At 59.1% G+C, this 16,628-nt stretch overlaps 1 protein-coding gene across 1 annotated transcript; it reads right to left on the bottom strand.

Annotated features, from left to right (window-relative positions):
• Positions 1-2,988: 2,988 nt before the first annotated feature.
• Positions 2,989-14,843, bottom strand: SERPINA1 (serpin peptidase inhibitor, clade A (alpha-1 antiproteinase, antitrypsin), member 1). Its single transcript, XM_004682029.2, has 5 exons — positions 14,791-14,843; positions 6,571-7,211; positions 5,842-6,112; positions 4,015-4,162; positions 2,989-3,250 (listed from the first exon to the last, which is right to left on the bottom strand). Exons 2-5 carry the CDS (start codon positions 7,205-7,207, stop codon positions 3,059-3,061), a joined length of 1,248 nt encoding a protein of 415 aa, XP_004682086.1. The 5' UTR covers positions 7,208-7,211; positions 14,791-14,843; the 3' UTR covers positions 2,989-3,058.
• Between the last annotated feature and the right edge of the window lie 1,785 nt (positions 14,844-16,628).

Genomic DNA, 16,628 nt, shown 5'->3' with positions numbered 1-16,628 from the left:
ACCAGGCTCATCGCTCTTACTGGGCTACTTGGGAACCAGGTACATTCTAGACTCTTGACATGTCATCATCATTTGCTCCTCTCAGGACCTCTGTGAGGGGAGAGGACCTTGACCTGGCACAGCCATGGCCCTGCCCTGCCTTGGGGCGCCGGCACCTGCTGGTTCCCCTAGACTGGGCCCCTCAGGGAAGGACAGCCAGGCCTCCAATGGTATCAGGCCCTCGGGCTGAGCTCTGAGGCTCCAGGCTGATTACTTGAGCAGGGAGGTGGGGGGTCACTGCTTCCCTGGATGGATCATGTCAGCCCCTGAGCTGGCCCAGAGGGGAGGACCTCAAAGCCTGCGGGCCCATCAGCCCGGGCGCTCTCGGCGGGGACAGAGTCTGCTGAGCAAGGAGTTCCCCCTCAGCCCTCCCGAGCAGACTGCAGAGGCCGGGCCTGCGCTGTGGGTCCCTCCTCTGCGGGGAGAAACCGAGGCCCAGCGAGGGTTGTCTCCCGTGTGCCGGGTCAGGGATGGGTCAGGCGCTGACCCCTCACTGTCCTGCAGGGGCAGTAGGGAACATGGCTTCCCACCATCACATGTTCCCAGCGTGTAGTAGGCCCAACATAAGCACAGCGCAGGGGGAGGCTGCTTTGGTGTTTCCTTTCCTCGCCACCTCCCTGGGCTTTGACGTGATCTTGTGGCTTTGGTAATGGATGGGGAAGTGTCACCCTCGGGCAGCCGGGCCTCCCAAGGGGCAGCGAAGTCAGGCGGGTCTTCTGTCCTGCTGCACCCCCGTCTCCCACGGCATATGGGGATAATGTGTCCCTCCGTGCTCTTCAGGGTGGCCCACAGGTCAGAAAGGCAGTGAATACCCCGAAAACTCTGAAGAGGGCAGCGTGAGGCCCCCAGGGCCTGCCTGACTGGCGGACACTCTGGCCTCCTCCGCATCAGGCCTGGGCTCCCCCTCGGGGGCCCTGTGGTTCCCATGAGCCAGTGAACCCCTGGCGGTTTCCAGCACCTTCAAGTCGGACCCCCAGGGTCTGGCCATGTGCTGACAAGTGGGCAGTGGGGCTCTCGGGTTTCCTGGCCTATCTGAATGCTCGGGATGTCCAGCTGGATTTGCTCCTGCCCTTTACGCCAATGGCTGATTTGGGGGTGCCTGAAGCCCTGGGCACTACTTTCTCAGGACTGTGCTCCCTTCCCTCCCGTGGAGAGCTCAGCAGCAGGAGTCCTTCCCACTGGGCTGTGGGGTGCCCCCCTAGGTGTGTGCTTGGGTCCGGCCTTCCTCGGGCTGCAATTGGGTTATGCATCGGTGCGGATTGGACCTCTCTGGGCTTGCGGGTGAGGTAGGAGGGTGCAGAACTCGAAGGCAGATTCACCCCTTACTGTCCGTGGCCTGGAGCAGGACACCACTGAGCCTCAGTTTCCTCATCTGTGCCGCGGGTGTGAGGCCAGGCCAGCTGCACTCACGTGACCCGGTGCTGCTGTGAGGCTCTGGGCAGTGCTGGCCCAGCCCGTGGCCCAGGCTTCCAGAAGGAGCTCACGGACATGCCGGTGGCAGGTGGCTGTGGGCTCCCACAGCAGCGCTTTCACCATGCCTCTAGCCCGGCACCGCCTCAGGGGCGGCTTTATAACCGTGATGCAGAGGCTGAGGCTCGGGGTGTGGGGCGGCTCCCAAGCCCACACAGCCGGGGACCGAGTGCGAGCTGCGTGGCCGAGCCAGGGGGCAGCCTCAGGCCAGGTCGCCTGGACCCGCAGTGTTGGTGTCTGTGTGGAGACCCCGGAGGAGGAGGTGAGAGAGACCCCTGGAAAAGGTGAATCTTTACGAGTCGTGTTCCGTAGGTGACCTTGCACCTGCTGGCCACGTGGGCGTCAGAGGGTCACTTTCGCAGGACGGCCTCCTGTTTTAGGTGCTGTGTCCCCATGGGGGCTTAGTCCAGGTTGGGCGGGAGGGGGGTCCTTCCCGGGACAAGCAGTCCTGGGAGGGTCCGGGGCGCTGAGTCCTCCAGGCGGCCAGCAGGTCTGCTGAAGCAGGCCCCACCGGGCGGGGCACTGGGGACCGGAAGGAGCCACATGTGGAAAGGGGAGGAAGTGGATGAGCTCCAGCTGTGGCCCAGGACTGGGGTTTCCCTCCCAAGACTGCAGGGCAAGAACCTGGAAGGAGGTTCAGCCAGGGTGGAGGGTGGTGGGGGTGGGGTGTGGCTTGACTTCCTCCTTCAAGCCCAGACTTGTGACTCTTCTTGTCATCCAGGGCACCTTTGTCCCATGACTGGGGAGGAGAAATTTTCTAGGCCAGTATCTGATTAAGTGGGATTTGGCGAGACAGATGGAGATACTGTCCCATCTGCTCTCCTCTTCTTGAAGAGGAGACCTGCTTCAAGAAGGAAGGCATTTGAGGTCCCGCAGAGTAGCTGGAGTGACCAGGACAGAAAATGTATTCCCAGAAGCTGGACTGGAAGCAACTCCAGGAAAAATCAACCAATGTCACTCGCAGGAAAGCACTGAGATCGGTGGGGCCTGGTCTTACTCAGGGGGCCCTGGGGAGCTGCCGAGACCCAGCAGAGCTTCCTGCTGCGGCTGGAGACCTGGAGTGCCCTGCCATAGGGGAGTGACGGCCTGGGGTGTCTGGGAAGCAGCCCCCTGATCCAGCCTTGCTCTGCAGGGGCGAGGGGCATCTGGGGCTTCTGGGAGCCTTGCAGGGGGTGGGACCTTAGCAGGACCACCTGCTGGATGTTGATGGAGGTGGGGGCCTCGGGCCCTATCTGAGGGCTGCACACTCCCAAAGACTGCAGACTCCCAGAGACTGCAAAACCTAGAGCATTTCCATAGTAGAATCAGGACAGTCAGGATGCCGCTGGCTGCAACCTGCGCCCAGCCAAGGTCAATGCTAAATATCCATCAACACACGGACACATGGCAGGCGGCTGTGAGCTGCAGCCCCTGCATCCTGATGTACAGGGAGACTCAGAAACAAGAAGATGAATGTGAGTCACTCACACATGAGCCTGGCGGACCCTTCTTTAATTTCAGGGAGTGGGGAAAGGCTGGTGTGGAGGAAGGGGCTGAGCCCAGAGAGCGGTTAGCCCAGCTTGGGGTTCACCACCTTCCCCATGAAGAGGATGCCGTGGCTGTTCTTATCATAGAGTATTACAAGGAAGGGCCTGTTGAAGTGGACATCTGGGGGTATAGACATGGGGATGGCCTCCATGACTGTGGCCCCAGCAGCTTCTGTCCCTTTCTCGTCAATGTTCAGCACGGCCTTGTGCAGGGCCTGGAGGGGAGAGAGCACAGAGGACTGTTGAGAGCAGAGTCGGGCTTCCTGAACCCCACACAGGCCTGCGAGGAAGGCTGGGAATGGAGGGGGTTTCCTCAGGGCTCTCGACACCAGGCTGCCCCCACCCCCGCACCCCGACTACGCGAGGCTCCGGGCCTTTCTCGCCTTCTCAAGGCCTCACCCCGCCGCCAACCTCCCGCCGCTCCTGCCCACACCCCACCTCCTGGGCAACAGCCCCCTCGGGAGCAGGAGGGCCTTCCCACCCACGCCTGCCCGGCACCCCTCTGGGCCAGAGCAGGTTGATACCCCTGGGGGAGCAGGGCTCTGGGGGGCTCTCGCCACGACCAGCAGTGTGCAGCCAGCAACGGCACCAGGCGGATTCCTGGCCACCTTTACCTTCCTGGGTAAACGGCCTCTCAGCCAAGCGCCGCGTGGACGCCGGCTCCCCGACTCCCAGTAGGCCCCCATGGCGCGGGGTGGGGGGGCCAGAAGTCCTCGCGTGCCAGAGCCCAAGCTCCCCTTGTGGATTTGGGTCCTTTGAGACCCAAGGAAGGGAGGCCCTGGCCTTGGTGGGACGGAGGGTCCGTGACGCCCACACAGGGGCTGTCCCGACAGGCCCCGGAGGCCCCCCGAGCCGTCACTCGGGGCTCCCGGGCCTGGGAGGACCTCGCTGTGCTGGCTCCTCTGTGTCCCTTTATCCCCCTCAGCCTCCTCCTGAGCCAGCCCGGCTCCTCGACCTGCAGGCACCAGGAGCAACTCACCTTGTTCAGCTTGAGGGGCATCTCCTCTGTAATCCCTGAGAGGTCGGCCTCGTTGCTGAAGACCTTGGTGATGCCCATTTTAGCCATGAGAGTTTTCAGATTGTAGGACCCAGAAATGGACAGTTTGGGCAGGTGCAGACTGGCGGATCTGTACAAAGGAAAGAAAAGAATGAGTCTGTCTGGCTGAACGCGTCGCTCTTCTGGTTTCTCCCACCTGGCTCCTGAGTCTGTGCCCACCGAGGAACAGCTCAGCCTGGCTGTCTTCTCCTTTTGGTTAACAAGTTAGAGAACGTTAGAGTGACCGGGACCCACTTTCAGCAAAGCCTCCTGAAGGCCACCACCTCTGAGAAGCCCTCCAGGTAGACCAGTGTCCCCTGGGCAGCACACTGCCTTGGATTTGGTCACCCTGGCTGGGGCTGCAATTCCAGGGGGTGGGCGGTATATCAGTGCTGAGACACGTCTGTCCAGAGAGTGGTCAGGGGCTGTAGGGGCTGACAACAGCCTCACTTTCCATGGGGACGCAGCGTGACCCCCGAGAGGGTTCGGAGCTGGCACTGATAGCCCTTGGGGTCCACCTGCCCAGGAACTGGCTCAGCCCCCTGGCTCTGTTCCCCTGGGCCAGGAACCAGCAAGTGGCAGGGTGGACCAAGGCTTAGAAAAGCGCTATTGGGGGGCCCTCCCTGGTGGGGGCACAACTGGTTAAACGCAGCGCTGTGGGCTGTCAGCAGCCCCTGCAGCGCGAGTTGGATCCCAGCCAGGGAGCTGACTCACAGGGCGCGGCAGACCCCTGCTGACCCGCCCGCTGCTCCCCTCAGTGGTGGACTTCACTCAGTGTGCCTGTTCTGCTCCCCACTCTGTCTCTGGTGAATCCTCTTGCTCCCCCACACCTCTGGCCTGTACCCCAGTTCTGTATGCATAACTAAATAAATCTTTAAAAAGTGCTATTTTCAGCCTGTTAGCCTTTGTATTTTTCTATCTACACAATTTTGTCAATGTTCTCAATAGTCACGAGCTGATAGTAGCACAGAAGCATAAAATAGTGGGTGCGCATGGTGAAGAAGCTCTAAATGGGGGGGGGGGAGTAAAAGAATAACTGCAGGCCACTGGGCGGGGCCCGCAGGTGCTTTCTGAGACGATGTCTGGTCACTTGTTTGAACTGTGCTGGTTGGTACAACACAGTAAGAGTCTTGGGGGGCAGGGTCACGACTTCCGGGGCTCCCTTTAGCTTTTTCATATTTTTCTATGTGTGCTGGCTCTGCTTTCTTTTCCATAGGATGTCTTTAACCTCTTCTGCTTTAAATGTTGAGTGATTGATTTATAATGTTGCCTGGACCTTTAACTGACATACATATGTGTAGAGCACCTCTACACCTGGGGCTCAGGATCTCTCCTGCGGGGACCCCATCCAGCCACAGGGACAGCGGAGGGAGCCGCGGCCATCCTCTCACATGGCTGTGTGCCCCTGCGCCTTTGCTTCGGCCCCTCCAAGCCGGTTCTCCCTGGGGCAGCGTGGCCCCTCCAGCCTTTAACCGCACGCTCAGCCTTGGCCGAGACCTCCTGCTTTCCCACGTGGTGGGCGATGGGTGCGGGGTGCCCTCCCAGCCCGGGGCACGGGCGACCAGAAAGGGCAGTGTCCCTGCCAGGAGGGGTCCCCGAGGACAGGGCTTTAGCTCCTCACCTGTGGGCGCTGCCCCCTCGGGCACGGCTGGTGGCACGCTGGCCTGCGTCACCAGCACAGGGTCACGACGCACAGTGGCCATGGCGCGTGGGCCACCCGGCCCTGCCAGGCCTTTGGGGCAGCTCGGGGCAGCCGGGCCCGGAAGTTACCTTGCGTATCTCTTTTCCAGGAACCTGCTGAGGGATTCCCGGCTCAGCGTGTCTTCCACGTGCTGCATTTTCCCCTCGTCAGGCAGGAGGAAGATGGCGGAGGCGTTGCCCACGTAGTCCATCAGGAGAATCCAGCTTTGGAGCTTGTTGCAGTGCTGGATGTTAAACATGCCCAAGCGCTTCATCATGGGCACCTTGACGGTGGTCTGGTCATCCACGTGGAAGTCTTCTTCGGTGGTCTGGTCAGCACTGAAGGGCTTCTCCCACTTGCCTGGAGAGAAGGGAGGGGCAGCGAGAGGGTTAGTTAAGCAGGGGACAGAGGGGCCCGAGCCTTCTCGTGGAGAGCCCCTCTGGACGTGCCTCGGCGTCACCATCCACAAAATGGCATCAGAGGAGCAAAGAGTTACTGTCTGGGCTTCAGTGAGGGCCGTGGGGGCCTGGAGGCACCCCTGGAATTTCCATATTACTGGGGCTCCGAGTGCTGGCTGGCTTGGTTGCTCAGAGTAAGCATTTTTACCGCTGTCTGTCTTGGCATTAGAGGTGCTGAAACACTCACAGAGCAGACGGGGACGGACCCTTGGCCTCGCTCCCCGCCCTCCTGAGCCCTGGAAAGTGTTTTAGCGCTTATATGTGGAAACGGGGCGCTGCCCAGGAAATGTCGGGGCCGGGCGTTGGAGGCGAGGTGGGGGGCTCCCTCCCGAACCTGCTCAGGCTGGTGGCGCACCTGACCTTTAAAGACGATGTAATTCACCAGAGCAAAAACTGTGTCTTTGTCAAGTTCTTGGACCAAATCCACAATCTTCCCTTGGGTTCCCTTCTCTACATAATCGTTGATCTGTTTCTTGGCCTCTTCGGGGTTCTCGAAGTTGGTAGAGAAGGCCTTGGAGTGGTAGATATTCTTGACATCCTCGGAAAACTTGTCCAGCAGCTTCAGACCCTCTTTGATGAACAGACCGTTGCCGGTGCTCAGCTGCAGCTGGCTGTCTGGCTGATTCAGCGTGTGGAGAAGGTGCTGGAAGCCTCTGTGAATGTCAACCTCTGCTCGCTCAGTGAGGTTGAAATCTAGACCCTCCAGGATCTGGGTGTGAGTTTCACCCTTGCTTCCCAGGGAGAGCAGGGCAAAGGCTGTAGCGATGCTCACTGGGGAGAAGAAGATGTTGGTGGTGTTGGACTCATGAGCCACCTGGCGGTACAGGTGGAAGGTGAAGTCAACCAGGTAGGGGGCGATCTTGTGGCAGGCTTGCTGCTGCTTGGCTGGATCTGTCTCCTGCACAGCTTCTCCCTGGAGACCATCAGCCAGGGAGCGGGGCACCAGGCAGCACAGGCCTGCCAGCAGGAGGAGACCCCACGCGCTGGAGGAGGGCATCGTCCTGCAAGACAGAAGGGGCGCCATGCCGAGTCGCGCTGGGCACCAGGCGGAGTGGCGCAGTGGCTGAACGTCCGCGAGGACGCGCCCGCACCGTCCTGCCCCTCCGCGCCTGGTCACACCAGCAACGCCCGATGCGCTGCCCACTCCCTCTCGCCTCTTGCCTCCGGGCACTGTCCACCCAGAGCCGTCCTGGGCTGTCAGCTGACAAGCCCCTGTGCCCAGGCAAGGAGACCAGAGCTCCTGGAGGGGGCCTTTGTCCAAAGCCACGGGGCAAAGGAAGCAGCAGCTGAGTCAGATGTCGGGGACCCCAGACCCCACTCACTCCTGCCCTGACGTGAGGTGCAGGTGCGCAGCCCCTTTGCCAGAAGAGGAAACTGAGGCACAAGGTGTGTGCACCTGGTCACCGGGGAGGGGCAGGTGGGCTCTGGCATGCTGGGATCGGGAGCAGCCCTGGGTGGGCTCACTGGGCCCCATGATTTGACGGAGGATGGGCTGAGCCCCAAGCCAGGGCCTGTGCAGTGACTCCTGCCAATCAGGACTGGGCCGCCTGATTCGGGCTCAGGCCCGGGACTCCGTCTCCTGCTCCTGCGTCACTGTGGCCCGCTTGAGTCGTCTGAGTCTACAGGGGTTGTTGCCGCCTTGCAAGATGCTGAAGGGAGCATAGCGGAGCCTCGGGCTCCATGCTCTCACGGACGTGGGCTTCCGCAGCAAGAGAAGGTGTACCCCAGCTCTTGTTTGCTTTAATAAATAGATAATTTTTTTTAAAGAAGGAAGCATCTTGCTGACGTCATGTGTGCAATGCAAAAACTGACCTCAGAAGCCAGCAACAAAAGAGGCCATGGTCCCTGCAGTTGACTCAGCTGCTCATCCTGTCCCCCACAGTCCCACCCTGAGCTCAGCATGGGACGAGCATTAGTGGACTCTCCAGTAAAGTGGGGGCTTGTGTGTGTGTAGGGGAGCATGGGAAGGGCCTTAGAAGCATCTCTTTTCAGACAGACCTGGCAGCTATGTCACTTGGGCAAGTCATCTAGTCTTTCTCACCTCATTCTGCCTCATGTAGAAAGTGGGGTTGCTGGGAGAATGAGACAGCTATGTAACCTCTGTCGACAGACACGGTCCGAATGGAGGGGAAATGCGCTGAAAAACCAGACTTTCCACGCTAACTTATGTTATGACCTCCCTTTTTTGTATAATCGTAATATCAAAATATTCTGAGCAACCTGCAGCTTACAATTGGATTGCCTCAGCCTCAGGAGGTGCTACCTGGCCCTGACAAGCAAGTACTGCACCAGGGTGAGAAATTCCTCTTGAAGTCAAAAGTCATTAAGCAACTGGCTTATTAGTAAAAACAAATGGCTGTTACTGCAAAGTCTCTCACTTCCAGATGGAGGAAAACCCAAACCTCATCACTCTACTACCTCACACAGCCCTCTATTCAGTTTCTAAATAACCACTCAAGCTTTCTACTATCTAGTCTTTAGATATGGAAATTTACCCAAGTCACTTATTCAGAGCTAATCAGGTTTTCTACCATCTAGACTTCAAGAAAATTCACTTAAACTTTCTAACAAGTTTTTCAAAGAACCTTACTGTAATTTGATTTACAAGAAATTTCCTCTTCCTGCCCTCACTTTACTTTACCCCCTAGGATGTCTCTATGAGAATGAAAGCCCTTAAGTAATAAATAATGTTTAAGGGACTTTATTTTGGTTAATCTTCACTGTGGTAAATATAGTAATATTAGTCTTAAACTTTGTAAATCTATGTACCTGTTTTAACCTTGATAGATTGATTTTAAAAATGTTATAATCTCAACTAAAGGTCAAAACAACCCCAGACTATTCTTAGAAAAAAGGTGATTGTGATCTCAGCCCATTTCATATGCTAATGTCATCCCTCAGCCTGCTTGAAATGTATAAAATAAACCTCTGCTGAAGGCAGAGCAGGAAGACTTGCACCCAACTCCCATTCCCGTGTCTTTCTCACACCCGCTCCCTTTTTTTCCCCTTTTTCCCCCTTTTTCCCTTTTTCTAGTAATGTCCGCTTGCCGACGCCATTCCCACCTTGAGACCCTGCCTGTTCTGCCCCCCAATAGTCCGTGATCTGGGACAAAGTCTCCCACAGGACAATTCAGTGGAATGAGTCTGGGTGTTAAAGCTGGCATGCGAGGGTCTGAGAGCATAGTTCTTTGAGGGAGGAGATGGTGGGGCTATAAGTTCAAAGCCCTCAGAGGAAAGGCAGGAGAGGAGAGGTGTTGTGACTAAGGGAGGCAGTAGGGGTGGGTGAGGCCTGTGGCTGCACTTGTGAGAAGAATCAGTCCACTGGAAGACCACAGAACCCTCCCTGCCTGCAAAGCCCCCTCCACTCCAGCTATGTCTCAACTTCTTTTTTTCTTTTAAAGTGAGGTTGAGTAATTGATGCATAAAAGCTCTGGGGTGCAGGCCAGCAGTGCAGGGGAAGGGTGAGAGGATTCCCCAGAGACAGAGTGGGGAGCAGAGCAGGCAGACTGATGAAGTACACTGCTGAGGGGAGCAGCAGGAGAGCCAGGAGAGGTCTGCCGCGCCATGTGGGTCAGCTCCCTGGCCCGGGATGGAACTCAGCCATGGCTATGATATCCTAGACTTAACCTCTAGGCCACCAGGGAGGCCTTGCCTCTTGCCTCTGAAGTGTTGTTTGCTCTCTTCACAGATGGGGAAACTGAGATCTGAGCATGGGAGAGTTGCCAGCGGCACATAGTTAATAATTACGTAGGTAACGAAGATGGTCATTTAGTGCAGACAAAGGAGCTTGTCCATTCGGCAGAGAGGAAAAGCCTGGGGTTCCAAGCACTGGGTTCCACCTTCCGTCTCACGCTTTCAACACTTTCTTTCGAATAAAATGACACAAATGAAGCCCAGGGCTGGTTTCTTGCCATCGCCTTTTTTCCTGACCTTGTTGACTCTGATCCCGTAGAAAAGACCACCAAGACCCAGTGCAACTTTCTTATCCTGGCTAGTAGATGGTCCTGAAGTTAGTTCTGGCGCTTGCCATCTCTCTTGGGGTCTCCTCACCACTGTGTGTTGGTCCTTCACCGGTTGGGAAGTTCCCCAGCTCGGCCGGCCTCAGAGAGCAGGAGGGGTTTGGGCCTCCACAGGCTGGGGACATGACCTAGGCCCTGTGCGCCGGGCGCCGGCCTTGGGTAAGCCTCCTCTCAGCCGGGGCTCCCCTCTCCCCAGCTGCATGAAACCAGGTGGGGGAAGATCATCATGAGGCCCCTCTGTGCTGACACTGGCTCTCTCACTGGGGCGTCTCACACTTGGGTGGCACAAAATGGACTGAGATGCCCATGGGGTGGGTGAGGCGAGGGGCCCTCATTCTCAAGTGGCAGCTGCCCTAAGTAGCTGGCAAGGCCAGTGGGGGGCAGGGGCAGGTGGGGGGGGAGGGCTACAGCCTGGGTGAGAATACCCCCCCACCCCCAGGCCATCTCTCAAGGTGTAACGTCACCCACTCAGACTTCCTGCTTTTACTGGGGTGGCTCTGAGGCCCTGTCACCCACTCAGACTTCCTGCTTTTACTGGGGTGGCTCTGAGGCCCAGGGCTGGTAAGGGCTTGGCCAAGGTCAAAGCAAACCAGTGACAGAGCTGAAACCGTCTGGCTCTCCTGCCACCCACGGAGACTCTGGGTCATGGATCTCAGACTCTGAGCCACAGCACTGGCCCGGAGGGACCCGACTGCACCGCAGGCCTCCTGCGGGGTCATTTTCCTCCCAATCTGTTCTGTCCAACTTCAGGCAAACAGCCTTCGGCTCTCTCCTCGGCCTTCTATCAAAGGCAATGCCCAGCACCTGAGACCTCATGCGGGGGAAGCCAACCAGAGATGAGGAAGCTGGCGCGACACGCCCAGAGGAACAGGGTCCATCTGCTGGAAGGGAGTCACTGTGGCGTCTAGGGGCCTGCGTCTGGGGAGCGGGAAGTGAACAGGCCTGTGTCCACACTCACTCCGTGTCCACTCGAGAGCACAGCCTGAGTGGCCAAGTGAGCTGGGGATCCGGGAAGAGACCGCAGCATCCGCTCACAACCGGCTGAACCCTGGCACTAAACCACCAGGTGACCAGCCCTGTAGGTGCCCTTGGGCAAGTGACTCCTCTCCCGTGTGCCTCGGCTTCCTGTCTGTAAGATGAACAGAGATTCGCTACCAAGGCAGATACAGAACTAACAAGGTGGGTAGACACATCCCAGGCGCCAGGTGAGGGGCCCTTGCACACCTGCACACAGGTGGCTTCATGTTGGAAACGTGGCGGATTTCCCCTGGCGGCGACCGCGGGGCTGGGACCAGAACAAAGGGCCCTGGCCGGCCTGGGCTTGCCTGCGAGTTGAAACCTTTGAACAAAACTTCCCGAGTCCAGCTACTGCCTTACTTTGTGTAGCCGCCTAACCCTCGCAGCGAACAGCAGTGTCAGCATCACGATGATCACGCCACACTCGGTAAACACAGGCATTTTATAGGTCCCTCACTGCTGACCTGTACGACGGGAATTGTTATTAGCCCGTTTTATAGAGGGAGACATCGGGGCCTGAGAGGCTCGGAAACTTGCTGGAAACTTCAGAGCTGTTTACGTATGGAACTGGTTAGTCCCAGACATGTTGATCCCAGAGCCTGTTATTCAGCCCCTTTCTTTTAGAAAGCTGAAGCCAGAGGCCTTGAATCAGAAAGCCGCAGAGGCGGCCTGGCTAGATGAGGAGGAGCGCCTGAGTTCAACTTGCTATTAGCTGTGTGACCTCGGACAAGTTACTCGACCTCTCTGAACCTCCAATTACTGGAGACCCTCACGGGGCCTTTCCTCATAGAGCTGCTGTGCTAATCCAATAGCACAGCGTGCTGAGGCGTGCCTGGGCCACACTGCTGTTGTGTGCGCCCTGGAGCGGGCCTGCTAGCCTCGGGGGTCTGTCAGCCCTCTGCATGGAGGCTGGCTGCCTTGACCTTGGCCATCTTTGTAGGCCCCTCTTCAAAGCCAAATAAACGGAAAAATAAAAACCTTCCTACATTCCAGAGGTCAAGGCTGGGGGGGTTGAAGAGAAAGAGGGCAAAGGGTATAGGGGTCCGTCCAAGAGGACAAAGCCATTGGGCAGCCATCCTGTGGCCCAGCCTCAGAGCAGCCTGCACACTTCTGTTTCCCGCTCTCCAGCTGTGCCTGCCACCAGGTGAAGCACGTGGGCGGGAGGTGGCCCAGGTTCAAATGGGTGCATAATTGGTGGCAAATTCTTAACCTCTCTGGCCACAATTTCCTCATTGGTAACCGCTCCAGGAGCTTGCTGGAGGGAGGCACCACTGAGCCTGGGCGCCTGAGAGCCGCTGGCCGGCGAGCATGCCAGGAGCGCCTGCCCGCCCGGGTGGTCAAGGCTGGTCAAGGCGCGCCTCTGGGGCTCCCCTTCCACCACCCAGGAGGCCACCTTGATGCCTCCAGGCCGAGGCCTGGCCCGGTCCTGTCGGGCAGCTGCATGCAGCTGCAAAGGGGGAGGCTGGACTTCTGCGCTTCCTGCACCCGAGCTGCCCTGCGGGTCCTGCTGAGCCTGGGCTGGCCACCGTCTGTCTCTCTCTGGGCCTTAACTTCCTCATCTGGAGAGAAGGGGGGAAGACACGCACCCGAACAGCGGGGAGGCAGCGAAGCTTGCAGGGGGCGGGTAGGAAAGACAGGGAGCCGGGCCAGGAAGAGCCTCCCTCCCAGGATGCCGGGGCCACCCCTGCCTGCCCGGGCCGGCTTATTCAGCAGGTGTGGGAAGGCCCTGGGCGGGTTGGGGGGGCTGAAGGGCCCTCCAGATCTGCCGTTACTAGGATGACAACAGGCCGGTCCCAGCCCGCTCCTTGCTCCCCACATGCCCGGGGCAGCCTCCGCCTCCAGCCCGGCCTGCCGCCGGCCCGGGCACAGGCCCTCGGGAGCCGCCGCAGACACCATCCCCAGCGGAAGGCATACTCACGGTTCACTGTCCCGGGCTGGGCTGGCGACCGAAGCCAAGGAGACCGAGCCCTGTCCTGGCCTGTATTTAAGCGGTGGACCCGGGGGGGGGTTGGGGAGGCTGCTGGTGAATATTAACTAAGGTCACTCCAGTTATCTGGGGAGCAAACAGGGACTAAGTCCATTGGCCGGACACTGGGCCTCCCGCCCACGCTGCCTGGATCTGCTCTGTGGACAGCATGCAGCCCTCTGTCCGGCACCAAAGGGAGTCCTCGCACCCAGCTCGTAAACCTTGCGTCCTGCGTCCAAGGTGGGGTGACATGACTCAGGCCTCCTTGGGACAGCTGTCCTGCTAGGTGACCCTGCAGAGGAGCTTTGCGGCTGCCACATCAGTCACAGGGCTACTCTGTTGGGGGCCACCTTGAGATGCTACCCCCGAGAAGCTCAGCGCCCTAGAGGGCTGGGGTGGGTTACGAGCGCATTTGGCAGACGGGGAAACTGAGGCCCAGCGCAGAGAGGGGGCTCATTCAAAGTCACCAAGACAGCTGGACATACCAGAGTCCCTCTGCACTTTCCTGAGGAGAAAGAGGTGGCACTAGGAGCCCCCCCCCCCCACAGGCATGGCGGCCGCAGCACAGGTTGGGGTCAGAGAACAAACCTGGAGCAGCTGCGCCCCAGCTCTCCGAACAGGGAGGCGCTTTGTCCACCTGGGAGAGGTGTGGGAGGCCCATGCCCAGTGTCAGGGAGATGCACAGTGACCTGTGTTGCTCCACGCCCCACTCTGGGGCTAGGGCAGGCCCCTGGGGTGTAGTGGTTGAGGGGAGCAGTGTGGGTCCCTTTAAAACCCAAGGCAGGCGTCAGTCTGTGCCGCCCCGGGCCCCCTGGGCCGCATGTCCTTGTGGGCACTTGTGGGCTGAGCGTGTCTGTCCGGCTCTCCTTCCCCAGCCCCCGTCCTGGGCTCTGGCTGGTGGGTTTCTCCAGTTCACAGCTTCCCAAGGAAACTTCCCAAGGCGGTGAGGCCTCGTGCAATCTGAGCAACCTGCGTCTCAGTTTCCCCATTTGTAGAATGGGGATCCATTACACACACCTCACTGGAACACTGCCAGTAGGTGGAGTGAGCTCAGCTCAGTGTGGGGTTCACACAGTGAGCCCTATATGACCTTATCCTCCCTGAGACCCTGCCCCCTCCTGCCTCTCTAGGGGAGCATTCCAGGGGCTTTCCTCCAGCTATCTCTGCTTTGTACTGTAACCCTGCGAGGGAGCATGATACCCCTCAAGTAGGGACAGAAACAGTCTAAGCACAGGACACCCCTCCTTTCTTTCCTCACCCCCACTTCCACCGTCTGGTTTCAGAGGGCCCTTCCCCTTGAGCCGGCTGACAATGGGCATCACTTTATGTGCTCACAGGTTGGGGAGGTAGGCTGTTGTTGAGGTGAACCCCACACTTCACATATATAGGGCATTTCTTCCCCTCCCGGTGCCTCAGTTTCCCCACCTGTAGAATGGTTCCCCTCCAAGCCCAGTTACCCCCTCCACTTCTCACAGGGGATGCGCTAGCCAGCCGATGCCCCACCTTCAGACTCTGGCCAAGCTTGGCACCTCAGAGATCACCTGGGGGTTAGTGGGAGGCACCAGCTGCCCCCCTTACCTCCAAATCTGTGAATGTGAAGGCGGTGGCCACGCCTCCTGCAGCGACCCGGCCTCCCCCTTCCTTCTTGGGGCTCACGGCGGAAGCTCCAGGGTGAGGGCACAGTGCCCAGTGTCTGTCCGGGAGGAAGGAGGCTCTGGTGGCTGGTGGTGGGTGGGGTGGAGGTGACAGGCGGCAGGTCCGGAGGGCGGGAGCTGGGGCCGGAAGTTGCTTTGCACAAAGCTGTGGGCAGACTCCAGAGGCCCTGCCCTCCGCAGGTGACACCTGCACTCCCAAGACAAGTCACCCACTCCCTCTGCCCCTGTTCCAGAGGGTGATAGAGAGGAGGGGCCCTCCTGGCCCAGGGCCTATGCCAGCCTCTGGGCAGCTTTCCAGGGCCAGTTGTAAAGGGAAGACTGAGTCACCCTGGAAGGGTGTTTGTGACGTGGGGGGAGGTGTGTGTCACGGGTCCTTGCTGCTGCAGGGATCCGGGTACCAGGAAGGAGAGTATGCCAGGGAAGAGAGTGGGCACTCAGTGTCGGGGCCCTTTTGGATCGAGGGCTCTGCCCACCATCGTTCCTTATCACTCATCGGGGCACTTCCTCTGCCCCCAGCACTCCTGTAGCTGATGCAGCAGAGAGCTCTGGACACCAGTCCTGGGAAGGAGTGAGGTGATTTGGGGAAACGAGCAAGGGCGAAGGTGGCGGGTGGGGGTGTCCCGTGGACATTCTTGGTGGCACCGTGTCCTGTGCACCATAAGCAGCTGGAGGAAGTCTGGTCCGCACAGCTACTTCTGGAATGTTCTATGGCAGCACCTGACTGACTCCCTGGGAGTGAGGGAATCCTAGGATGATTCATGGGCTGTTTGTCAAATTAGGGGCACCTGGGAGACCGGCACCTCCGTTGGCCCGGTGTGCGGAGGGGTAGAGGGAGACTCGAGAGCTGAGACTGGGGGATGGGCAGGTGCTGAAGGGGAGCAGGTGAAGTGGATGAAGTAGATGAAGGGCCAGTGCCCCCCACAGGCCAGGGGAGGCTGGTGGACCTCTGGAACGGCTCCTCAGCAGGCTCTCTGTGAGGTACAGTGGGTGCGCCAAGTTGGGTGCAGTTGAGAACCTCCTCTTGCCTCTTGGAGGCTCGGTGTTCTCCTCTATAAAATCGGGATCAGAAGGAGGAGGTGCTATGGGGTGTCTGATGCCAGGCCCGCTGTAAGAGCAAAATGGGGGGCCCCAGAACTAACACAGCAGCGGGCCGGGCGCTGGGCTGGGCCTTCTCCAGCATGAGCCACGCTGGCACCTTTAGTTCATCTTCTCTCGGCCCCTCGAGAAGCCACCAAGCAGACCCCCGGGAGTAGCCTCTGTCAGTGTGGCTGTGGCCTTCCGGAGTCACTGAGCGGACCGGCTGGAGTCATTTCTGGTTCTCACTCCTCATCCTCCCAGACAGAAAAATCCAGCAACCCCATGCTTCATGAGTGACAGCTGACAGAAGGAATAAAGGATTGCCTGGGTTCTGTTCCTACCTGCAAAGACACACAGTTGGTTCTCCTCAGACTTTCCTCACCTACTTGATCGCTGCCTTTTTGGACGAGTGCACAGAGGCTTCATGGACCGTCAGCCCGGGGAGGGTCTGTTTTCATTTGGGCTTTCGCCAGGCGCAGCCTTGCTAGGCACACAAGGCCTTGCGTCCATATCCCCCTCTTCACTGTCTCCTGCCCCGAGCACCCCCACCCTGTCCCGGCGAGGGCAAGGGCCAGGGGTGTCCCCGCCTTCCGGGCAGCACAAGGACTGATGTGCAGGGCCACCCCCCCACCCCCACCCCACCCCCGCACAGGGCCATGGAGACCCCGAAGGACTTTGGGACTT

This window comes from Condylura cristata, unplaced genomic scaffold (assembly GCF_000260355.1).
Source record: "Condylura cristata isolate star-nosed mole 26May11 unplaced genomic scaffold, ConCri1.0 scaffold00013, whole genome shotgun sequence".
In the NCBI taxonomy this organism is placed as follows: Eukaryota; Metazoa; Chordata; class Mammalia; order Eulipotyphla; family Talpidae; genus Condylura; species Condylura cristata.
Note: the sequence above shows the minus strand (reverse complement) of the source record. Positions and strands in the feature narration are given on the sequence as shown.